The 24816-nt window shown below is 36.9% G+C and overlaps 3 protein-coding genes across 4 annotated transcripts in view; 2 read left to right on the top strand and 1 right to left on the bottom strand.

Moving 5' to 3' along the window:
- The window catches only part of LOC306847478 (oxysterol-binding protein-related protein 10-like), a gene marked incomplete at its 3' end in the record, with an annotated part of 32387 nt that extends 8268 nt beyond the window's left edge, over positions 1–24119 (top strand). Inside the window, exons 2-13 of the mRNA XM_079381422.1 lie at positions 568–743; positions 9070–9149; positions 11054–11122; positions 12754–12945; positions 13749–13944; positions 17036–17166; positions 17754–17897; positions 17978–18449; positions 20931–21117; positions 21207–21389; positions 22867–23020; positions 24075–24119. Of these exons, the coding sequence (XP_079237548.1) occupies positions 568–743; positions 9070–9149; positions 11054–11122; positions 12754–12945; positions 13749–13944; positions 17036–17166; positions 17754–17897; positions 17978–18449; positions 20931–21117; positions 21207–21389; positions 22867–23020; positions 24075–24119 (2029 nt within the window). The remainder of the gene's footprint in view (positions 1–567; positions 744–9069; positions 9150–11053; positions 11123–12753; positions 12946–13748; positions 13945–17035; positions 17167–17753; positions 17898–17977; positions 18450–20930; positions 21118–21206; positions 21390–22866; positions 23021–24074) is intronic.
- On the top strand, positions 1805–5245 carry LOC306846818 (uncharacterized protein). Of its 2 annotated transcripts, none has more exons than XM_079380444.1 (8): positions 1805–1885; positions 2831–3041; positions 3336–3411; positions 3728–3999; positions 4102–4236; positions 4736–4815; positions 4951–5031; positions 5109–5245. In XM_079380444.1, exons 1-8 carry the CDS (start codon positions 1866–1868, stop codon positions 5215–5217), a joined length of 984 nt encoding a protein of 327 aa, XP_079236570.1. In that variant the 5' UTR covers positions 1805–1865; the 3' UTR covers positions 5218–5245. The 2 variants fall into 2 exon arrangements, with proteins under 2 accessions (XP_079236570.1, XP_079236571.1); XM_079380445.1 differs by having other exon boundaries at positions 1825–2375; positions 2505–3041; positions 5109–5236.
- LOC306846819 (uncharacterized protein) lies at positions 4344–7084 on the bottom strand. Its single transcript, XM_079380446.1, has 3 exons — positions 7030–7084; positions 5862–6138; positions 4344–5775 (listed from the first exon to the last, which is right to left on the bottom strand). The coding sequence occupies exons 1-3, from the start codon at positions 7063–7065 to the stop codon at positions 5732–5734; spliced, it is 357 nt and encodes a 118-aa protein (XP_079236572.1). The 5' UTR covers positions 7066–7084; the 3' UTR covers positions 4344–5731.
- Positions 24120–24816: the final 697 nt, after the last annotated feature.

Below are 24816 nucleotides of genomic sequence, written 5' to 3'. Positions count from 1 at the left end.
TAGATTTACTTATCTGTTTAGATTTGTTTTTATGCTTAGATTTATGTTTTGATTTTTTTGTTTAGGTTTATTTGTTTATTTTTAGATTTAATTCTGTTTAAATGTATTTATAAGTGCTTAGATTTATTCATTTGTTTGTATATTTATTTGTTTATATTTGCTTCTTTTGTGTCTTTCTTGTTTTCATTGTATTGTAAGTCACAAGGTTGTTTTTTTTTTTTTTGTCATTTTAAATAATAATTTTGTTCTAAAGTTTGTAAAGGTGAAACAAACATTTGGAATAGTCCTGCTGTTCGACAAATTGCCTTTCTTAATTAATACGAGCACATAAGAACAGCTTGCAAAATCATTTTAAGAGTTTTTAAATGCTGTTTTATTAAATGATGCATGCCACACCACAGGACTGTCAGCTTTGCATGTTCTGTCAAAGTATTTCTGTCCAAATCATATAATGTTTGACAAACCGTGCAGTGCAATGCAACACACCGAGTCATTCTCACTTCACTCCAGTGGTGATGCATGACTGTATGAATGTATGGTGATGGATGTTAATCTGTGTGTGTGCAGGTATTTCGTGTTGGACCCTGATGTGGGTCAGCTGCAGTATTTCATGAGCGAGCAGGGGCGGAGTCAGAAGCCCCGCGGATCCCTGCCTCTGATTGGTGCGTCTGTGATGGCGAGCGACGAGGTGCCGCATATGTTCATCATCAGCTCGGCCAATGGGGAGCTCTTCAAACTCAGAGGTATTTTACACTCGCGCTCGTGACTCTCAGGTCAGTGCGTTCAGGGACGATAAGCTAAAGGTTACTCGTTTCATGCAGCAGTATTGGGCTGTTACCACGGCAACCAACGCCCTCTCTTTGCTAAATTCATGTTTCATGCAGGAGTTTGTGCAATTATTCAGTATTTTTTCTCTCTGTAGTGCTGGAGGCTTTTGTATTGAGAGTCTCGCTGACATTCAGTCTGTTTCTCAGCCTGTCCAGCCATATGGAGAAAAACTGTGAACTAAACAGATGATTCACTTCCATTTGGATGTCAGTTCTATACACCACCATTCAAAAGTTATACTTTTATTCATCAAGGATGCATTAAATTGATAAAAAAGTGACAATGAAGACATTTATAATGTTGCAAAGGATTTCTATTTCAAATAAATGCTGTTCTTTTGAACTCTCTTATCATCAAAGAATCCAAAAACATCACGGTTTAGCATGATTTCTGCAAAAATATTTGGCAGCACAACATTTTCAACATTGATAATAATGAGAAATGTTTCTTGAGCAGCAAACCAGCATTTTAGAATGATTTCTGAAGGAACGTGTGACACTGAAGACTGGAGGAATGATCCTGAAAATTCAGCTGAATAAATTCCATGTATTTCCAATGTTCTGTCGTATGGAGTCAAAATAGGGCCATATAGATCTGCAAAATAAAACAATGTTTTGCAAACAAAAAATATGTTTTGCAAAAAAAAAAAAATGTTTTGCAAAAAAAAAAATAGAGTATTGAGAAAAAAAAAAGCTTTTTTGCAAGTAAAAAAAAAAAATTGCAAAAGAACAGTTAACCACTGAGTGAAAAAATAAAGTTTAGCAAAGTAAAACTTCAGCAGCATTGACTTTGCAACACATATTTCCCTTTGCGCCGCTCCTTTAAATCCGCGTTTCAGTCATCCGTGCCTCTGCGGCGCAAGCTTTCCTTTGCGCTTCTTTTTTCTTTGCGCCTCGCTTTGTGTCCCTGATTTGACGTGGGGGAGGGGTCAAGAGGTTGGGGTGTGTACAAGGGACGAAGGCGCGTCCTTCTCGTTACGTCATCAGCGCGAGCCCCAGACCGAGTGAGTGGATCGATCGAAATGGCTGAGCAGAGACATGCGGGTGATGGATCACAGGTATGTATTATTGATCGCTTTCTTCAAGTTCGCTAGATAGACCGATAACTATATGTAACTATGTGTATCAACGCGTTTGCTCAAGTTAAGTAAGTTAGAGATCAATTAATGCGGTTAATGTGGCGATTAGCTAATCGCCGACGCAACGTTAAGTGTGTCGGCGGCTGTACATTTCTCTCAATATGCACACCTTTCACGTTGTTTTATAATTAATAAATATTATTCTCCACGTCCTAGTTGTATTATGGACTATAAACGATGCCAAATGTGTCTCTCAAAATATACTGTAAATTGAAAACAAATAATACAAAACAAATCCCTTGTATGTGCAAACATAATTTGAAATAAACCTCTTTCTGATTCCGAACAAGTTGATTTATATACAGTAGGTCACATCCATATAGACTATGTTTAAAAGCTGTGATGTTAATATGATACATTGTTAATGCACTTATTCTAGATCAGTTGTGTGAAACTCAATTCCTGGAGGGCCACAGCTCTGCACAGTTTAGCTCAAACCAGCTCCAACCCACACCTGTTTGGAGGTTTCTAGAAATCCTGAAGATCTTGATTAGCTGAATCAGATGTGTTTGATTAGGGTTTGAGCTAAACTGTGCAGAGCCGCTGCCCTCCAGGAACTGAGTTTAAAACCCCTGATCCAGATAATCCTATATGATGTTGTCATGACATATTTAACAGAGAGAATATTCAGATGTCTGTACAGCTGCACAGAATTTAATAGGTCTTCTGACCCAAAGCCTTGGTAAGATTCAGTCAGCTCAGGGTCAGCAGCAGCAGCCACAACAACGACAGCAGCCTCCTGCTATTTCTCAGCCTCGAATAGAGCAGGATATGGCCAGATATTGCCGCATCCACATCTAATTATCTTAACAATTGTCTTTTGAATGTTTAATATTATAATTAACATTGTCTTATTATTTGTAGATCTTTTCCTGGGATGTTTAAAAAAGCAAAGAAAACTCCAAATCCACAAATACATGTGAAAGCCACACCTTGGAAACCATTTGCTGTTTCCATATATTTAATGAGCAGCAACACTGACACCTCACCCACACCTTCTGAAGAGCTTGAACTACTCCAGGCCGGACTAGGAAAACGGGTGATTACAATTTCATCCAATGTGAACCATTCGGATGTAAGTTCATTTTATAGTACAATCTAATTTGTTAGTTTGTGCCATCTGATTTTAGAGCAGGATTATTTCTTTATCACCCTGCGAATAATATATAATTAACTGCTTCAAAGTAATATTCCACTTTCAAAACATGCTGAGATGAATGAACATAATTTGCTTAAACATAGCAAAATGTGAATTAGTATGTATAAAAATGACAAACAAATGCATGTAAAATTTTCAATGTGATAAAGATTTAGTTTTTACTTTGTATGGTTGTTTGAGAACCCTTGTTCTGTTTCATGTTTATTTCAGTTATGCAAGCTCCTTGAAGCTGAATTTCCAAAGATGAAGTCACTTACTGGAGGGTGGCTACTTTATAAGGCACCAGGTATGCTGTACTGTCAACCAGAACAGACACAAACATGAATATCTGAGTAGAGTATGCTGTAGTGTAAGTAATTTCCATAGGTAGTTATTAATTGAACATTTCCCCTGGCATTCTAACCTTAAATCCCAGGCTACATCCTTTTTTAATAATAGTACACAGGGAAGTGTTAATAGAATATGGGAAGCACTGTTTTGTAAGTTTTTTTTATTTTTATTTTTTTTTATAAAGCACTTCGTTTTTAGCTACAGTATAAAGCCCAATTATATAGTAAAGACCTTTTATTGCTGGATTTGTTAATGTGTTTTTAAATTGTCAGGTGGGAATGGAAGAAAGCTTACTGTTGTCCCTCCAGACTCAGAGGGTTATACAGGCAGCCTTCTCAAAATGGCTACCACCGCTGGAAGAACAGCACTGTATATGGTCCCTCTTCAAGATGAGTTATGTCTTGATCCACTGCCATTCTCAGCAGAAGAGTTTGCAAAGATGCCAAAGGTTGAGTGTCGTACTTGTAAAACCACAATGCCACTACCAGTTTTGTACTTGCATGTTAAATCTTGTGGTGGCTGCACACAGTCAGCTAATGATGAGGTATGTTGTTTACACAATGACATTTTTTAGTAGAATTTATTATAACATTTTTCAGTTAAGTTTTCTTTTAGGCAGAATATATATCTCGTTTTGTCATTTCAGACTACTGAAGATGATGATGATGTAAAAGTAGTTTGTGAGATTACCAGAGCACTTACCCCTACAGCCCCAGCTTCTACACCTACACCCACCACTTCAATACAAACTTGTTCTCCTACACCCACCACAAGTTTTGAGGTGAGCTAAATGAAAATGCTGTTTTTAATATATTCAAAATATTTGAGAATACATTTGCTTTTAATTTAAGTGCATAAGGACCGGTGCAGTTAGTAAAATGTTAATGTATGGTATTTTCTTTGTAGTGCCTTATTGTCAAGCACTTTTGATTAATTGATTGTAATTATACTGTCTCTCATTGGTACATAAAGACCATTTTGCAAGAGGTAAATAACACTGGTTGAGAATGCCCTATTTTTATAGTTTTCAAACTATACACAAATGTTAGAAGTCAATACAAAAAACATTCTGATTCAGTTCTAAATGTTTAGTAAATTGTAAAGTTAAAAAAAACTGAAACAGCGAGTGCTTGTTTAGATCTTGCAAAATACTTGGTGACCAAAGTATTTAAAGTGACAAATTAAACAAATAACTTGATTGGAGTTTGGAAATAACCAATTGTGTTTTAATTGGGATTTTATTGTATAATACTTAATCAGTTGTCCTTTTGCCATTATAGGATGAGGGACAGTGTCCCATTTGTTTAGACACATTTTCACAGACAGAGTTGCCCATGCATGCAAGCGTTTGTGGAGATAGGTAATTTTTAATGATTTGAAAAGTTATTTCATTTACAGACATTTAATAATGTTATGTATTAAAAACATGTTTTAAGTGTTATAACGTGTTGTAAATGTTATAAGAAGTCAATCTAACCATTGGGTATATACTCAGTATATTACAGACACTGGATTATGAGAGCAGTCCTCCGTGTGGCACACCAGTACAGCAAAACCAAGGCCCAGACATGAAATGGTACAGTTTATTTATTACATTTTAACAACCCTGAGACATCAGAATTCTTTACTAATCTTTTTTTCCTGTTTTTATAGTCCAGATGATGTATTGCGTTTGTTGGCAAGAAGGGTAGATGACAGCAAGGATTTCAAGATCTGTGTTTCTCGAACTGACTTCTATCAAAGAGCTATGGTGCATGTATAATAAATCATTTTTAAGGATTAAAAATATCAAAAAAATCTTGGGCATTACTTATATTCCTTCATACATTTTCAAAGAATTTAAATAGAATTAGAAAACACAAACTCACAAATAATGACTTCACATAATGTAATGTGATCACAATATGTGATATTTTCACAGAAAGGGTCACATATACTTTTATCAGTAGCATTACATCAATGGCTTGACACGCATGACATACCTTATCAGTTTATGGTTTGTGTCTACGTGAACAACATGAAGAGGGCCCTTGATGGAATAAGTCCTTCTGACTACATATCTCAATTGTGTAATTCTTGCAAGTATTCCAGCAGAGTCCACTCGATGCATGGAATCCCAAACTCTTGTCCATTGCACACGATGACCCAAGGCTTGTAAGTGTCCCTTCATCATTCTATGGCCTAGGTGTGGACTTTTAGCTTTGATTGATCTCACTAGGTTGTCAAGTTCTTCATCTGTGATTTTACTGTAGGTGTCCTTTAGAGAAATGCCATACTCAGTGAGGCGACGTTTGATTGTCCTTGTTGACACACCAAGAAGCTAGGCAATACATGGAACAGATAGCTGCATATTAACTAGGTACTGAAGATGTTCTCTGGAAATAATAAACTTTGGGGGCCCCTTACCTCCAAATTCCACTTCAAGGGCAGTAACAGGTTCATTGTTATTGTCAATATGCCTATCCACTGTGTTTTTCAAGGTTGACAGTTCGCCAAGGAGTTCCTCTGGGACTGAAATTTGATCATAGACTGATGAAATGAAGAGAAGCTCATGACCGCATAAAAACTGCAAATAATCTAAATCTAGGGGTAGGCGACTCATTGTATCCTGCAGTTTGGATAGCAGTCTTTCCATGATCATCCTTCCCAGCTGGTGACTTGTGGCATCATTAGGTCCATGGACCTAAAGATAAGAATTTATTTGATTAAATGTATAAAAAATTATTTACAAATTGATATGCGAGTCAGCTAAAGTTAAAACACCCCTAGGAGTTTGGCTGGTGTGTGTGTGTTGAGTTCTGTGCATCTGTGTGTGTTTTGTGCACGATTGTTTCTTATTTGAGTGTTTTCATGATTCTGATCAGTAGGAAATGCTGCTCTATGTAAAAGCAGTTCGAGTTTGGGTCACTTATAACGTGCATTTGAAAAAGCAACACCAGTCGAACATCATCATCATTATTATTAATATACTTTATTAAAATACCTGAGAAGGTTTTAGGAATATTGATAAAATGATGTCCATATGCATTTCCTATAACTAGTTATGTGTGTTATTGTCTTCCTCTACTGTGCGTATTTTGAGTTTTCGCACGAGAGCGACCTCTAGCTTTCGGGTGCAACAGTATTTTACCTATTTCACCCACAAGCTGTTCATAAATCATGTACAATATAATGTCTGTTAATCGTGACAGCCTTATTTGTGCTGACGCCTAGGTAAAGGTAGCAGTTACTCTTAACGTCTCGGGTCAAAGAACATACGGGTCACATGACAACAGAACATGGCGGATGCAGTAACGTATGTCTGAATACTATTTCCACCACACATACCTATATTGTGCCTTTTTTTGCGGATTACATTTAAAGATTTCAGATGCAAAAAGCCTCTACAGGCCCATCTCCATCAAAAAATGAGATTATGATGTTCAGTGAAAGCTCTCCACACATAATAGCCTGTGTTACTCAAATAATTTTACTTCAAAACCCCGCTAAATACCACCCTCTGGCCGGTCTGAAGTATCTGTTATTAATAATATAGGAGTCTAATAATAATAAGAAAGCGATCAATAATACATACCTGTGATCCATCACCCGCATGTCTCTGCTCAGCCATTTCGATCGATCCACTCACTCGGTCTGGGGCTCGCGCTGATGACGTAACGAGAAGGACGCGCCTTCGTCCCTTGTACACACCCCAACCTCTTGACCCCTCCCCCACGTCAAATCAGGGACACAAAGCGAGGCGCAAAGAAAAAAGAAGCGCAAAGGAAAGCTTGCGCCGCAGAGGCACGGATGACTGAAACGCGGATTTAAAGGAGCGGCGCAAAGGGAAATATGTGTTGCAAAGTCAATGCTGCTGAAGTTTTACTTTGCTAAACTTTATTTTTTCACTCAGTGGTTAACTTTTCTTTTGCAATTTTTTTTTTTTACTTGCAAAAAAGCTTTTTTTTTCTCAATACTCTATTTTTTTTTGCAAAACATTTTTTTTTTTTGCAAAACATTTTTTTTGTTTGCAAAACATTGTTTTATTTTGCAGATCTATATGGCCCTATTTTGACTCCATACTGTCGTTGTCATCAGGTGTATGAGAATGACTCTGTGTTTATTAGCATCTTTGTTAATTGCCGTCAGTCCATCTCCTGCTCATTACAGAAGCATCTTCATCACCTAATTAAAGTGGGAGCTTGTTTAAATTAATGCCGAGCGGATCTGAGTGAAGCTTATTCGTGATGAAGCATTCTTGATGAAGTTTGAAGTGCTGCATGTCCTGATGAGAGACAGCATCTATTTCTATGAGCAACAATAACTGAGAAACAGTGAGAGGAAGAACATCTGCCACATTGAGACTCAGAGGATGTGCTCACTGCTGGCATCTCAAGGGGTTCTGGGTAGTTATTGGAAGGTTTAGTAGCTGGATTCTACTGTAGCTGGTCCAAGGTGGCTCTCAGTTGTGAGGATTTGTCTCAGCTATGAAACCAAGGGACTTGATGATGAAAATCAAGTCATTTTAAATTCAACGTGAAATCAAAGCTTGCCAGCTTAATATGTTTATTAATTTATTATATTTAAAATGTTAATTTTATTTATTTTGTATAATTTTATTTATTTATATGTATTTAATAAGATTTATTTTATATTTTATGTTTATTATTAGTTTGTTTTTTTATTTTATATTGATGCATTTTATATGCATGTATTTATTACATATTAATATTAGTCATTTTTTACATATTTAATGTATTTATTTTTACTAATTTATTTTTGGCACCTGTAACAAAATCAGAAAGTGTTGCAAGCCTATATATATATATATATATATACATAAAAATATAAAACTGTTAAGTATGGATAGGAAACATTAGGCATCTGATTAATCATTTTGATTTTAAGTCAGTTACAAACTTTTTCCCGATGCATCGGTTTTCCTGCAATACGATACAATGCAATGTTAATGATAGTGTGTTCCCTTTACTCTTGTGTGTGAAATACTTCCATTTAATGTGACCAGATCAGCACACCACGTCTTATCTATAATGTTTTGTAAGAGTGTGCTTGTTAAATAAACCAAATAAAATATAATAATTTAAAAAATGCAAAGATGCTCTGTGTGTGTGTGTTGTGTTAATATTTGGGCGGCTGCTGCTCTATTTCTCATTAATCGTCTGTTTCTGGTTTATTAATGTTGATGCCCTGCTGAAACTCAGTGAAATTTGATGATTTCAGCTCAAGTGCTTCACTGGCGCTTGTTTTGTCTCTAGGAATAGTCTGGCTTCCTGTTGAATGTGGAAGTGATGCGGTGTTCAGGGTCACTCGTCTGACCCTCAGCAGTCATTGTGAAAGATCAGTGTGTTATTTTAGTATCAGTGAGATAATATTATAATGTAGTTTATATTTAGAGTTTGAATTAGTATTACTTTTATATTTACATTTTAGTTACTTCTTAGTTATAGTTAGTTCTCTGCTTAGTAACAATTTTGGTGTTTTACTTCAGTCCCAATCTAACATGATATAACAGAATGCATCTTATAAGTTGTTTTCATGGTGACTATAATGCATTAATACTTTGCATATTTACTCTCCCTCTCTCATGTTTTCTCCCATAATTCCTCTGTCCCAGCGGTGGACGCTACAGAACAGCAGCTGTGGATGACGCAGCTACAGGCATGTACCAGACGCCACTCCGACAGCAGTGCCAAGGTCTGTGCGAACACACACACACACACACACACACACATTGTGGAGTATGTTTGAGGAGAGCAGGGAAAGTGTTAAAGGAGAATCCATTTTTTTGCATTTGAGAGATTTTGGGTAGCATGTTTGTAAAGTTTTGTATACTGTATACTTGTGAGGGTCAAATATCCTCACTAATACAGTGAAATATCATGATGAGTGACTCATGAAGACATTCAATGTGTCGTCACTAAGACTCATGACTGCTCCATTTGATGCTTTTTATGTAAATCGAACTATTTGCACGGTTTTCTGTGAGGGTTCTTTAAAGGTGCCATAGAATGCATTGATACAGTATTTTAAATTGTTCTCTGATATCTACATAGAAGGTATGTGGCTTAGGTAAGGGTGGAAGGGTCATGAATAATAATGTTGAGCTCTGCTCTGATTGGCTGTTTCATAGTGCGGCTCATTTCAGTAGCTCACACAGCAGGAAGGAAGCACAGGAAAAATATATATTTCAATACTTTCTCGCGCAGTTATATCATTGGGGAATTATACTGTAAATAAAATGCGTGCTGGGCATTGAAACCGTTTTCAAATGCATGATCGCATTTTACTTTCACTTTCGAGATTCGCGATGGCATGTACTCAGTTTATACTGTGGCGCGGCAGTACTTACCACACATTTCACAAGATCAGATGCTTGTCAGTGGTGCTCAGGATCTGTAAATCATTCGCCATCATCCTCAGTCATCTCTCCTTACTCTGTTTATGCGGTAAGTGAAATCACATGTACTGTAATGTAACAGGCTACATCTAGCAACAAACTAACCATGTCCCTTTAGTGGCTCACGTTATTTTATTAGAACGCGTTATTTGCTTTCCATGCCTTTCTGAACACAGACACCAACCCATCCCTGCACTTCATATCCCCTTCACAGCCTAGAACATAGCATTTATTTCCATGATCTGCCATTTTCACTGTTGTCCTCGCTTGTTTCTTCACAATACCTGCAGAACTTCTGATGGTTCGGCTGGCGGCTGGCCTAGAACATGGGTGGGTATATGCAAATGTTGGAGGCGTACATATTATTGATCCCGACTGTAATGTCACAGTCGGTGTTATGTTCTGATTCGCCTATTTTTCAGTGGTCTTTTTTTATTCACGAGATTTACATAAGAAGGAGGAAACAATGGTGTTTGAGGCTCACGGTATGTGATTTCCACGTACAGAACTGTTATTATTCAACTATGCCAAGGTAAATACAGTTTTCCATTCTATGGCACCTTTAAGGTCAGGAGATAGAAAAGATCACTATGAGCTCACTAATATAGTTTCTAAGGCAGTGCATCTCAGCCTTTTTGGCTCCGAAGCCTCTCACTGTGCACAACAATATTCAAAGTCCTGAAACTTATTTTAATCTATGGGCAGTCCTACAATAGTTTCTGCAAATAAAATAAAAAAATCATTAAAAAAATTATAAATAAAATACATTTGAGGATTCCAAAAATGTTCCTCTGGGCTATTATTAATGTTTATAACCATGACTTACATAAAACATTTTCATGATTTGAAATAAAATAAACCTTGAATAACCCTAAAATAACTCTGATAAAAAAAAAAATGCATAACTGGTCAAATGTGTATTCATTATAAAAATGTCCATATAGTTTTAAGGTTGTAACAATTCCCATGACTTTTCCAGGTCTAGAAATCACACTTATAAAATTGAAATCCAGCTATTTCAAGACTCGAATCGATGTTCTTCAAAAAAACAATTAAAAGTATAAATAAAAAAAGAACAATTGTTGAAGTGAATTAAAATAAGAAAGATCTTGATGTAGTTGTTTTAGCATTTGTCATATTTGAACTCATTTTACGTGATCTTGAGGGCTCTTTGCTAAGGCGTAAACTGATCTGTTCACAGACGAGGAAACTGAAGGATTGTGACGAGCTTCTGTGTGTGGACCGAACTCAGAACACATGGGACGCACAGGTAACACAGGTTCTCTTGTTTAATGTGTGTTTGTTATATTACGCGCCTCATGTCCTGAAGTGTTTGATTGTTGTGCACATAGTGCCGGTTTGTCTCTGTTAATGCTGTGCTGTAGTAACTGCTCATCAGCGCATGATCACAGAGCTTCATTCAGTGAAGAACAGATGCTTCATTCTGCCTGTGAAACACTGACTCTTTCTTTCTCTCTCACTCAGATTCCTCTGTAACTGGTATCACACATATTGATCCAGACGGATCTAGAGTCACTGCTGAGGGCATTAGCACACACATACTACTTTTGTTTTTCAGTTCACAAGGTTGTTTCTGAATCTTTAAAAAACATATTCTCCTACCTCAGTCTCAAAATACGAAAATATGAAAAATAATAATTCCACCAATATTCACATAAGCAGTTTTTATATATAAATAAGAATTTTTCAATGGCCACTTTTTAAACGGTTAACTAAAATGCTTAATACGTTACCTGCATACTGCAAAAAAAGGTTTTTGATTACTTGTTTAAATTAATTTTCTAGTTAAAATATCACTGAAAGTCCTTGAAACAAGATGAACGTACTTGAGAAAGAACACTGCATGAGAAATTATTACTTGTTTTTATAGATTGTATCTTAAATATGAGTGTGTTTTGTCTTACTCCATAGCTAACTTATCCTATTTCAAGGATTTTGAGATGTTAACAGGAGAAAAATACTCATTAAGTATGAAGAATATTTGTTTGCATTGTTGCATTGCTAATTCAAAGCCTAAAGTGCTAAAAAGATCTAAAGACTTTTTTCCAAAGATGAGAGATTTATTTGTTGTGTTATTCATTATTCATAATTGTTGTTTACTTATTCACTCATTCCTTTTTGGCACTTGTTTTTAAAGGTAACATTATAAAATGATTAATCTAACTAAGTATTTATGGGAAATGTTTGATTCATTGAGTCATGATGCAATGACAAAATTCCTGATACATCAGTTTTCTTGCAATATGATTCAGTGAAGTGTTAATGCTTTAATACATTAACTAATAAGAATGAAGATCACTGGTAAATCTCTAATAATGTCCTTGGCTAGAAATATCAATGCAGCACACACTGCACTAAATAAAATGATGGTTTTATTTTAAAAATGTGGGATTTCAAGATTTCAAGCCTGTGGGATGGTTGCTTTGTGCCCACGTTCGCTATCAGAATGTGTTCACCCCCCCCCCCCACACACACACACACACACATACAAACTTATCTCTGTGCACCTGAGAGAGAGACAGACACTTGTCTGTGTGAACATCTGCCTACTTCTGCTCTGTTATATTCAAGGCTGTGAATTGTTGTGATTAATTGCATCATCTTGTTGTAATTATTAACACACTGGATGCTGATTAAACTCAGTAACAGGTGCTTGTGTGATTGTGAAGTACAGTAATCTGTGTGAATGACACTCGCATCACAGTAGCAGCTCAAACACAAAAACAAACCGATTATCCTCAAAACACAGCAATACACATATATTCATTTATCAACATATTCCATACTGAAAACAGCTTTTCTCACTTTATGGATTTACTTTTACTGTAAAGATGCAGTTCTCTTCACATTTCTGTGAATTACTCTCTCTGTGTGTCTCAGGGTTCATCGGGCCGGACGCGGAGTTTCTCTCTGCTTCCTCACCTCCCTCCGTCTTCCTCTCCAGCATCTCAGAGACATCTCCCTCACCACGGGCCTCAGAGCAACATCGTTACCATCACGCACCATAAGTCGCCTGCAGCCGCCCGCCGTGCCAAACACCAGTACCCAGACCGCCTCCTGGAGGTCAAAGAGGTCAGACACACACACCTCAAACACTGGACTGATGGAGGATAATTACAGACCATCATGAATCTCCTGTCTGATCTAATGCAGAATTAAAGAACACTCAAAATATTATTTAAATTTAAGATTTATGTATTTGAATTGGATAATTTTTATTTGAAAAAATATTTAAAATAAATATTTGTCCGTCATATATAAATAAAACAGATTTTCTAATTTGTTTCAATTTCATCCATTTTAAAATGATTAAGGTAAATCAAATAACAGCAAATAGCCTAGTTAATATTAAACTATGGCATGATTTTTTTTTTTCTGAGAGCAGACTCATTTCATTTATGTATGTCTGACAAGTATGCATCACCTTAAGTTTATTTGTTTATGTTAAAATAAAAGTGTTATGTTAAAATATTGTAATCTAATGGATGATGTTTTAAATGCAATTTAAATACTTTTGTGTGTGTGTGTGGGCTTTGTACCAGTTTAATCCCAAGGGTTGTGTTCTAGTTAGTAATGTACACTCTTAAAAATAAAGGTTCCAAAAGGGTGTTTTTGCAGTGATGTCATAGAAGAACCCTTTTTGGTTCCCCAGAGAACCTTTCAGTGGAACAGCTTCTAAAATAACAATTTTGAAGAACATTTTAAAAAGAACCTTTGACTATAAAGAACCTTTTCTGCATTTGAAAGGTTCCATAGATGTTCAAGGTTCTTCATAGAACCATTCATGCCAATAAAGAAGCTTTAATTTTAAGAGTGTAGCTGAATGGCGCCACCTGCCAGTCGACTGCAGTAAAGCCCCTTCCTCATTTCTTCAGGTTATGAACCAGGCCGAGGGTCAGCAGAAGAGTCTGGTCCAGTCCATCGAGTCTCTGCCGATGCGAGGATCCCTGTCCTGTCTGGATCAGGACCTGCTGCTGCTGAAAGCCACCTCTGCCGCCACCCTGAGCTGCCTTGGCGAGTGCCTGACTATATTACAGCAGAGCGCTGGACACAACCGCGGGCCACCCTCCGGTGAGTCCAATACGGACACCCTACAGATGCCCATGCGTCCTGCAGATCCGGAGCCGGCCAAAGATCAGGGCGAGGTCGACTGCAGCCCCTGTCCGTATCTAACGGGGCCCGTGCAGCTAAACGTTTGCAATAAATGTTGTTGAAGGGCTGTTCGTGGTTCATGCTGCATGTTCACTGTTTGTGTGAGTTCATCTGTATTTTGGCTCTTCATTTGAATCGTTTGTTCATTCGGTTCTGTGCCTGATTGTATCATTTGTATTTGTGCTGAGTGTGTAACATGTTAATGCATGATTCGTGTGAGTGTTTGGAATCTGATTCCAGTTGCTTTTCAATGCTGGACGAACCACATGCCAAAGAAGCACACACACACACACAGGTGCCTGAAAACTCAAAAAGACCCAGTGGATCCAATAAAACGTTTCAGATCGACCCTGACATGGACTCAGGTGCTTCACGCTGGGCGTCAAAATCAGTTGCCATGATTTTTTATTTGATTTTATGTTTTGCTTTTTTATTCATTTTTTTTATGTTGATTCACAAAACGAGAACTCCTTGATATGAATGGACACCTTTGATGTCTTTCTTTCTCCACGGAGAAACACTTGAGAGCTGAATGACTCTGTGTCTGATCTGAATATTGTATTTTCCTTTTGTATTTTCAGTTTTGAATGTTAATCTTCAGATCTCAGGTTCTGTTCCTTGTGTTTGGAGAGAACGAACTGCGTTTTGTTTCAGCCTTCGTTTAATGCTGTTTTTCTTCAGTTTTGTAAAACACATTTTTGAAAATACGAGAGCGAAGATGCTTGCTCTTCTCTCGCCCTGAATGCTTCAGATGAGTTCAAATTTAGATGGAAATGAGACCGTATTGGTGTACTTAATGAATTGAATCCAAAACTGATCGCTTAGAATGTTTCTGATGTTACGGAAATGAATTAAAGGAATGAGTTGAGACGACATCTTTGATCTCTGACTGAGGTCTGTTACTGTGGGTTAGTGACATACATTGAGGGGGCGGGGCTCTGGCAGGGGCGGGGCTGTGAATGGGGCAGGGCCTGCAGATCCAAACGAAGGAAACACCAATCAGGTAAATACATAGTGTTTTTTGCTTGCATGATCCGTTTGCTTTACAGCACAATGATCAGCAGGAACATTTCAAATGTTCTGGTCTGTGCATGGATGCATGGTCTGTGTGAGGATTTGTTTTCCAGCTTATTCAGAAAAGCATGAATTAATCTGAAATGATGCTTGATGCTGTCTGATACAGTGTTTTCGAGGAGAATCATGGTCTTAAGGATCACTTATTTTTTATAATTTTATTTAATTATTTTCTTTGGGAGTTTGGGAACATTTCAGTGTTTCTGAAATAAGTTTATTCTGCTCAACAAGGCTGCATTTATTTTATTATAAATACAGTAAAATAGTAATATTGTGAAATAGCATTACCATTTAAAATACGTTTCGTATTTTAACATATTTTAAAAAATTTATCTGTAGGTCAATTTACACCAAGGGCTATAACAATTACGATAAATATATAGTATTAAATTTTTTTCTAAAAAAGAATCGCAGAGTCCAACCATAATGATACCGATACAGAGGAAAAATAGCTTAAAGAATTATTTTTTTTTCATCTGATGAACATTAAAAACATCGACAGCCCATCAGAATCCTGCTTTAAAGAGTGAGAGCATTTATAAAGATACAGACGATAAAACCACATTGCACTCATAATAAACAGCGTTAAATACCAGCGTTGATGAGTACTTACGTATGTTTTTTTTTATGAAATCTGAGAGCTTTCTTACCCTTCATAGACAGCAAACTCCTACCATGTTCAAGGCACAGAAACATACATGTCACATGGACTATTTTATCGACGTCCTTACTATGTTTCTGGGCCTTGACCATGGTTGTACCCTTGCTGTCTATGCAGGGTCTGAGAGCTCTTGGATTTCATCAAAAAAAAAAATATCTTAATTTGTGTTCCGAAGATGAACGAAGATCCTATGGGTTTGGAGCAACATGAGCGTGAATAATGGCAGAATGTTTAGGTGAACTATCCCACTAAGTATCAAACATTCATCTGTGAGAGACTCCATATAATCTCCATGTAATCTCATTGGGGATACTAGAGGAAACAGTTTAGATCTCATTGGTGATTTTTATTCTTTCTTGGGTAAATCAGTGAGGACAGTTGAGGGAAAGCATTAGTAAATCTCTCTAGAGTGTTTCTGATATTACTCATATGGGTTAGAGTTCAAGTAAACAGTCTGTATATAGTCATCAAAAGTGATTGTTTATGTAAATGATAAGACTTCTGTACCAGCAGTGGTTGTTTATTTCAGTTTTCTAAGAGTAGATTATTTCTAAAGAGAGTCTCATGCATTTATAAATTAATAATATTTTCATAAATTAATATCTTCAAGGAAATGAACCGGTTCAATTTGTGATATTCTGTTTTCTTTTTGATGCATCTTTACTAAAGTTTGTTTAGTTTTCCATCCATCCATCCATCCTATAAAAAGGGCCACAATGTCACAAAGACAAACTGTATTTACATCTCAGTTCTGTCATAAATTGTAAGTGGCTGAATCTTTCTGAATGTAAGAAACTTGACATCAGCTGATTAGAAATAATGTGAGAGCAGATGCCAAGTTCATGCAGCCCTCAGGATGCTTTGATCATGTTTCTGCATCAGTACAAGAGCTTAAAGACACTTCACATCTTTTTACAACACACTCAACTGCTACAGAATTAATCTACAATTGTTATATATATATAAAAAATACTAATACAGTGTTAAAACTGACGTTCAAAGCAGCATATGATGTTTGTGTTGAAAGGTGTGAAACATTCCTGCTGAAAAAAAAATCACCTAAGTGGTTTGCTGGGTTTAGTTGGTTTCCAGTTTTAGTTTGATGGGCATTTGTCAACCGGCTAAACTGTGAGCCACCTTAGGCTGTTTTTTTTTTTTAAATCAGTGTCATCAGCGTGACAGACTGATCGCAGACTGAAGGTCACTAATTGATTTGGTTTTGAGTTTTAGCGTGATGTGTAACTGCTGACCGCTGGTCATGTGTTCTTCCTGCAGATAATGTTCCCATGTGGACCGTCCCAAAGTCGCCCTCAGGAGAATGTCTGAGGAACGGTGGTGCTGTTACCCGGAGCTCCACTGAGCCCTCGCCCTCCCTCAGGAAAACAAACCTGCTGCAGAACACTGAGGTGAGACAATACTGTGCATTATATATATTTACCATTCAAAAGTTTTGGGTCAGTAAGATTTTGAAATCTTTAACTTTTTATGCTTACTGAAGCTGCATTTGTTTTTCCAAAAATACAGTAGAAATGTCATATTGTAAAATATTATTTCAGTTTAAATTTAATATATTGGAAAAATGTAATTTATTCCTGTGATCAAAGCTAAATTTTCAACTTCATTACTCTGGTCTTCAGAGTCACATGATCCTTCGGAAATCATTCTAACATGCTGATTTTCTGCTTAAGAAACATTTCTGATTATTATCAGTGTTAAAAACAGTAGTGATGCTTCATATTTTTGATATCTGTGATTTTTTATGATTTTTTGATGAATAGAAAGTTGAAACAAACAGCATTTATTTTAAATGTATTTTTTTGTTATATATATATATATATATATATATATATATTATAAATGAGATACAAATAAAATAATCAAAAATTGTTTCTATTTTTTCTATTATGTATTCATTCTTTTATTCATTTAAAAAATATTGCTGCATAAATTTAGTTGTGTGAGATCATGTATGTGATGTGTATGTTTGCTACAGGATGGGATGGAGGTGATTTCTCCTGAGGAGGAGGTGATGGATTCAGATGATAACACTGAAGAAGATCTGGGTGTGTTGGACGACCAGAGGAGCGTCATTCTGCATCTGCTGTCTCAGCTCAAACTGGGCATGGATCTCACACGAGTGCGAATCACAACAACAACACACCAGTATCGTGTACTATTAGAGATACATTTGACATTAAAGTGTCTATCTGTGTGCAGGTTGTTCTTCCCACATTCATCCTGGAGAAGCGTTCACTGCTGGAGATGTATGCAAACTTCATGGCGCACCCGGACCTGTTCCTGTCCATCTCTGCTGGAAGCACCCCGGAGGAGCGTATGGTGCGTTTCGTTGAATATTACATTACCGCCTTCCATGAAGGACGTAAGGGTGCCGTGGCCAAGAAGCCCTACAACCCGGTGCTGGGCGAGACCTTCCACTGCTCATGGGAGGTTCCACAAGATCGAGTCCGCCCTCTGAGGACTGAGACCAACCCCAGGACCAATCAGGACGCGACGGGGGCGGGGTCAGACTGTTACAGGGTGCGTTTCGTGGCGGAGCAGGTTTCCCATCATCCTCCGGTGTCTGGGTTTTACTGTGAGTGTGCAGAGAGAGGCATGTGCGTCAACACACACATCTGGACCAAGAGCAAGTTCATGGGCATGTCAGTGGGCGTCTCTATGTTGGGAGAAGGTGGGTCAATTTTCACTCAAAAGTTGCTAATAAATTTCATTATTAAAGGGACTGTTCATGCAAAAATAAAAATTAGCTGAAAATGTCCTCACCCTCAGGCCATCCAAGATGTAGATGAGTTTGTTTCTTCATCAGATGTGGAGAAATGTAGCATTTCATCACTTGCTCACCAATGGATCCTCTGCAGTGAATGGGTGCCGTCAGAATGAGAGTCCAAACAGCTGATAAAAACATCACAATAATCCACAAGTAATCCACACTACTCCAGTCCAGCAATTAATGTCTTGTGAAGTGAAAAACTGTGTTTGTTAGGAATTAGTTCAACATTGAGACATTTCAAACCATCCATTATCCATAATATTGCTTTCTCCTGTGAAAAGTCATCTTGTCTGAATCAGGAGAAAAATATGCACAGATTAAACCCAGTTTATAAAACAGTCAAAAACAGCTCTAAACAAATATGTTGGTGGATTTTGATGTGAGAGAACAACAGGAGATGGATTTATGATGCTTACGTATGTTACAGTATGTTACTACAGTGCCTATAGAAAGTCTTCATACCCCTTCATTTTTTTTTTTACAATTTGTTATGTTGTGTTATGTTAAACTGTTTTAAATTCCTTTTTTTCCCACATAAGTCTACACCCCACTCACCATAATGACAAAGCAAAAACCGGATTTATCACAACTTTACAAATTTATTAAAAAGGAAACACTGAAAAAATGACATTGCACAAGTCATCATACCCTTAACTCAAAGCTTAAAGCGCTTTGGCAACAATTACAGCCTCTGGTCTTTTTGGGTATGATGCAACAAGTTTGCACAGCCGCATTTTTTATTTTTTTTTGTTGCCATTCTTCTCTTTAGATCATCTCAAGGTCTGTCAGGTTGGCTGGGGTCCATCGGTGGACAGCCATTTATAGGTTTCTCCAAAGATGTCTGATTGGTTCCAAGTTCAAGTCTGGCTGGGCCACTCGAGGATGTTCATAGAGTTGTCCCTAAGCCACTCCTGCATTGTCTTGGCTGTGTGCGGAGGGTGATTGTCATGTTGGAAGATGAACTTTCAGACCAGTCTGAGGTTCTGAGCGCTCTGAACCAGGTTTTCATTAAGGATATCTCTGTATTTAGCTGCATTCAGCTTTCTGTCTTCTCTGATCACTTCCCCTGTCCCTGCCACTGAAAATCACCCCCACTGCATGACGCTGCCACCACCATGCTTCACCGTTGGGACGGTATTATGCAGGTGAAAAGCGTTGCTTGGTTTCCCTCAGACATGAATAAGGAATTGAGGTTCATCAGACCAGAGAATCTTTTTTGTTTTTTCCTAGTCTGAGAGTCGGGCCTATTTTTGTAAATTCCAATCAGGGTTTCATGTATCTTTACTGAGGAGAAGCTTGAGTTTGGTCACTTTGCTATCAAGCCCAGATTGGTGGTGTGTCGCAGTGATGTTTGTCCTTCTGTAAGTTTCTCCCATCTCCATATAAGATCATGGAGCTCAACCAGAGTGACCATCAACGTCTTGATCACCTCTCTAACCAAGACCCTTCTCCTTCGAATGCTCAGTTTGGCCAGGAGACTAGATCTAGAAAGAGTCCTGATTGTTTCAAACTTCATCCATTAGGATTATGGAGGCCAAATGCTCCTGTGAACCTTCAGCACAGCAGAATTCTTATTTTTTTTGTAGTCTTCCCCAGATCTGTCTCAACACAATCCTGTCTCTCAGCTCTGCAGGCCATTCCTTTGACCTCATTGCTTAGTTTTTGCTCTGACATCCATTTCAGCAGTTTAACTTTATATAGACAGGTATGTGCCTCTCCAAATCATGTCCAATCAACTGAATTTGCCACAGGTTAACTCCAGTCGGAGTATAGAAGATCCAGTGAATCTGGAATGCTCCTGATCTAAATTTCAGGTGTCAAAGCAAAGGGTATGAAGACTTGTGCAATGTTTTTAATAAATTTGTAAAGTTGTGATAAATCCGGTTTTTGCTTTGTCATTATGGTGGGGTGTAGATTTATGTGGGAAAAAAAGTAATTTAAAGCAGTTTAACATAACGCAACATAACAAAATGTGAAAAAAAATTAAGGGGTATGAAGACTTTCTTATAGGCACTGTATATGTTTACCAGTTGTTCTTGTGTAAAGTTATATAAGTTTGTGTGTGTGTGTGTATATATTACACACACACACACTGTATAAATATATATAGTATATATATATACAGATTTCATGAGATTTATTCCATGATTTTCCTGTAGCAGATAATTTTCACTACGTCATAATTCAGTTCAGGGGTGAGAGGCGTTGTGTGAATGTGAATGCGTTCACGAGGGTGGAGTTTGTTTTGCCGTTGGACTCTTGGTGTGATGTGAACCTGATGGATCATCTGTGCTGATGAAACATACACACAAATCTCAAGCTTGATGTGTTCCGTGTTTAGGGTGTGCTTAGTGCTTTAGGGTTTTGCTCTGTGCTCTTCAGGCATGTTGTACCTGCGTGATCACGGGGAGGAGTACGTGTTTACATTACCGAGTGCATACGCTCGATCCATCCTCACCGTGCCGTGGGTGGAGCTCGGAGGAAAGGTCACCATCAGCTGCGCCAAGACCGGATACTCGGCCAACGTCACATTCCACACCAAACCCCTCTACGGGGGCAAAGTTCATAGGTCAGTCAGCAATGTCGTTGATTCTGAAATGAGATGTAATTGAGAAGTCTCTGAGTGATGAAGATGATGATGAAAATGTGTGTGTTCAGGGTCAGCGCAGAGGTGAAGCAAAACTCCAGCGGGACGGTGGTGTGCAAAGCTCAGGGCGAATGGAACGGGACTCTGGAGTTCATCTACAGCAGCGGAGAGATCAAAGTCATCGACACAAACAAACTGCCCGTCATCAGGAAGATGATTCGCCCCGTTGAGAAACAGGGCCGGACCGAGTCCAGGTAAAACTCTTCCATTACTTGTATTTATATATACACACACACACACACACACACACACATATATATATATATATATATATATATATATATATATATATATATATATATATATATATATATATATATATACATACAGTGCAATTTATTAGACCACCACCACCCGATGTAAGATTTGTGCCACAGTCACCAAAATAATTTTTTATGTTTCTGTAATGGTTAATCCACCAGTATGTTTACACTGTAAAAAAAAACAAAAAAAAACCCTCAACTTTTTTTTTACAGTGTATGTTCTATAGTCACAGTAGTGTTTCTAATGCTAAAATATATATTATCCATTAAATTAAAAATTTACTGTTTTACAACGTGGAAAAAAATAGTAAAGCACTTTATTAATTATTTTACTCAGATGCCCAAATACAGTCAATAACTGGAAAAGTACATAAAAACAATGCCAGCAAGAAACCAAGCTGTTATCAAGGCAAAGGAGGCCATTCAAAGTGTTAATTTTTTGGTTATGTGTAAATAAAGACTATTTAGTTGTTTCAGTTTATTTACCTAATAAATGTCAATAAATGTTTAGTTTTTTGACAGATTTCTACAATTCTGTTTTTTCTTTATTATGACAGATGGTCTAATAAACTTAAGAACATACAGTGCTTATAAATGTATTAGACTGTGTTTATTGACAGTAATTGGGCATCTGGTAAAAAAAATCAAGTGCTTTATTTTTTTTTTTTTAAACCGTAAATTTGAAGATCTGTGGATAACAGCAACAATTATATTTTAGCATTAGAAACACTACTGTGACTAAAGAGCTTACACATACTGGTTACAGAAACATAAAAAAAGATTCTTGGTAATCATCAATAATGTTAGTTTTAGGGAACCTCATATTGGGTGGTGGTCTAATACATTTAAGCACTATATATATATATACATTGCTGCTCAAGAAAAATGTCTGATTATTATTGATGTTGAGAACAGTTGTGCTGCTTCATATTTTTCTGGAAACCATGATGACACACTTTTATTTTTCAGGATTCTTTGATGAACGAAGTTCAAAAGAACAGCATTTATTTGAAACAGAAATCTTTTGTAGCCTTAATTTCACTTTTGATCAAATTTAATGCCCCTTTGCTGAATAGAAGTGTCAATTTCTTCTTATTAAAAAGGTATAAAAAAAACCCATACTTTGAAATTGTATTGCATTATGGTTTCCAGCAAATCAGCATTTTAGAAAGGTTTCTGAAGGATCATGTGACTCTGAAGACTGGAGTAATGATGCTGAAAATTCAGCTTTGATCACATTTTACAGTATATTCGCATAGAAAACGGCTATTTAAATTGTAATATCTCTTAATATTGCTGCTTATTTTACAGTATTTTTAACAACTAAATGCAGCCTTAGTGAGCAAATGTTTTATTTTTATTTTGTGGTCATTGATATAGTTGTGATATTCTGTGTTTTTGATCTCAGGCGTCTCTGGCAGCATGTGACCACGGCGCTGAAGGAAGGAAACATTGATCTGGCCTCTGAACACAAGCATGTGTTAGAGGAAGACCAGCGATCAGACGAGAGACAGAGAGCCACCAACAACATGCCCTGGAAACCCAAATACTTCAACAAAGAGGTGCGTTCATGATGCTGCTGCGTTCAAGTCCTCCTGGGACGTTCGTACTTATAAGTTGACAAGTCGTAATAACGACGTCAGGTGCGTTCAAGTCACTTTGATCGGAACAAGATGGCGATTTAACTTTTCTACATAAAATTCAATGATTTTATTTAATTCTACATCTGCAAAATGACGAATAAAGAATGGGCATCATTCAATTTATGAAGGTGATGTAAACTAAATCATTATATGTTCTATGGTAATTATACAATAATATAATATTTACATTAGAAAAAAATTATCATTTTATTAATTTCAACAAATTTACCATCAATACAGACACTATATCTATAGCCTATTCTTTGGCTGCGTCCATTGCATCTGACACGTTTTCTCACCGACACGCCCCCAACTCAGAAAATTTCCCACTCATAACAACGACTTTGTGGTGGACCCCCTGACATTTTGCATGTCTCCCTTATTTAACACACCTGATTGAGACCATCAGCTTGTTAGGAGAGCGATCCATGAACTGAACCAACGAGTTGATGGTCTCAATCAGGTGTGTTAAATAAGGGAGACATGCAAAATGTGCAGAGCAGGGGGTCCCCTGGATTGGAATAGAGAACCACTGATGTATCCGACATGACTTGAACGTACCTTGAAACCGCCTCAGACACGTCTACAGTTACAGACTGGTTAAAAACATCTACAGTCACAGACTGGTTTTGAAACCTCACAAACTATAAATCATTCTGAAGTAAAATATATTAGAAAACTTTGCTAAATATTGACCATTTAGATCAGGGTTCCTCAAATCTTTCCCTGAAGGCCAATCTGCTGCAGAGTTTAGCTCCAACCCTGACCAAACTCACCTATCCTGTGATTTTCTAATGATCCTGAAGACTCTGATTAGCAGCTCAGGTGTGTTTGATTAGGGTTAGAGCTAAACTCTGCAGGAGTATGCCTGATTTAGATTGTGAAGCTTATCTCTCTTATGCAGCTACTTTTAAAACCGTTTTCCTGGAGTTTCTCTGGTGTGAAGCTGATGAAAGTGTTTGTCTGTGTGCAGGGGGACGGATGGGTCTACAGAAATCCCTTATGGAAAACACCCTGAAGAAAGGAAGGTTAACATTGATCGGACAAACACAGGGACTGAAAACAAACAGCAAAAATCAAACAGAATAATGATGCATCACACTACAGCCTGTACAGAAACCAGTGTGTATATATGAGAACATGGACAAACAGAAAAAACCTTTTATACACTGTATAAATTATATATTATTTTTCACGATTATAACCGAGATATGCACATGTACACAGTATTTATGTGATCTGTTATTAGATGATTTGTTAAGAGAGTCATGGATTTACATCCAGTGTGCATTTAACATATGGAAAAGATCAATCAAACAAATGAAATTTAAACAGTATTTCAGCTCATATTTCACCCCAATATTTTATATATATATATATATATATATATATATATATATATATATATATATATATATATATTTATATTCATTAATATAATGCATTATATTGTGATAATTAAAAGTTCAATTGTAAATTAAATTATTCATTGTATAAATGCAATTCTATCACAATTATATAATTAATAATACATTATATAAGGTTTTTGCATTGTGACATAATTTTAATAAAAATTACACATTTCCCACCTAAGTTAATATTACTGTAATATCCTATTTTTTTACTCAGTTACAACAAAGAAGTATTGTAATAGCCTATAATATTTTATTTAAATCAGCATAACTTAGTTACAATCACAATATAGAAATACACAA

Source organism: Barbus barbus (genome assembly GCF_936440315.1).
Source record: "Barbus barbus genome assembly, chromosome: 27".
NCBI classification, from domain to species: domain Eukaryota; kingdom Metazoa; phylum Chordata; class Actinopteri; order Cypriniformes; family Cyprinidae; genus Barbus; species Barbus barbus.
Note: the sequence above shows the minus strand (reverse complement) of the source record. Positions and strands in the feature narration are given on the sequence as shown.

Bases quoted from the DNA above. Each gene is read 5' to 3' on its own strand.
- LOC306846819 (XM_079380446.1), bottom strand. From the start codon at position 7,065: ATGGCTGAGCAGAGACATGCGGGTGATGGATCACAG. The intron at 6,139-7,029 runs GTATGTATTATT...TCTTATCTTTAG, and splicing joins ATGCGGGTGATGGATCACAG to GTCCATGGACCTAATGATGC. The intron at 5,776-5,861 runs GTAAGGGGCCCC...TGTATTGCCTAG, and splicing joins CCTTGAAGTGGAATTTGGAG to CTTCTTGGTGTGTCAACAAG.
- LOC306846818 (XM_079380444.1), top strand. From the start codon at position 1,866: ATGCGGGTGATGGATCACAG. The intron at 3,042-3,335 runs GTAAGTTCATTT...TGTTTATTTCAG, and splicing joins CCAATGTGAACCATTCGGAT to TTATGCAAGCTCCTTGAAGC. The intron at 3,412-3,727 runs GTATGCTGTACT...TTAAATTGTCAG, and splicing joins GCTACTTTATAAGGCACCAG to GTGGGAATGGAAGAAAGCTT.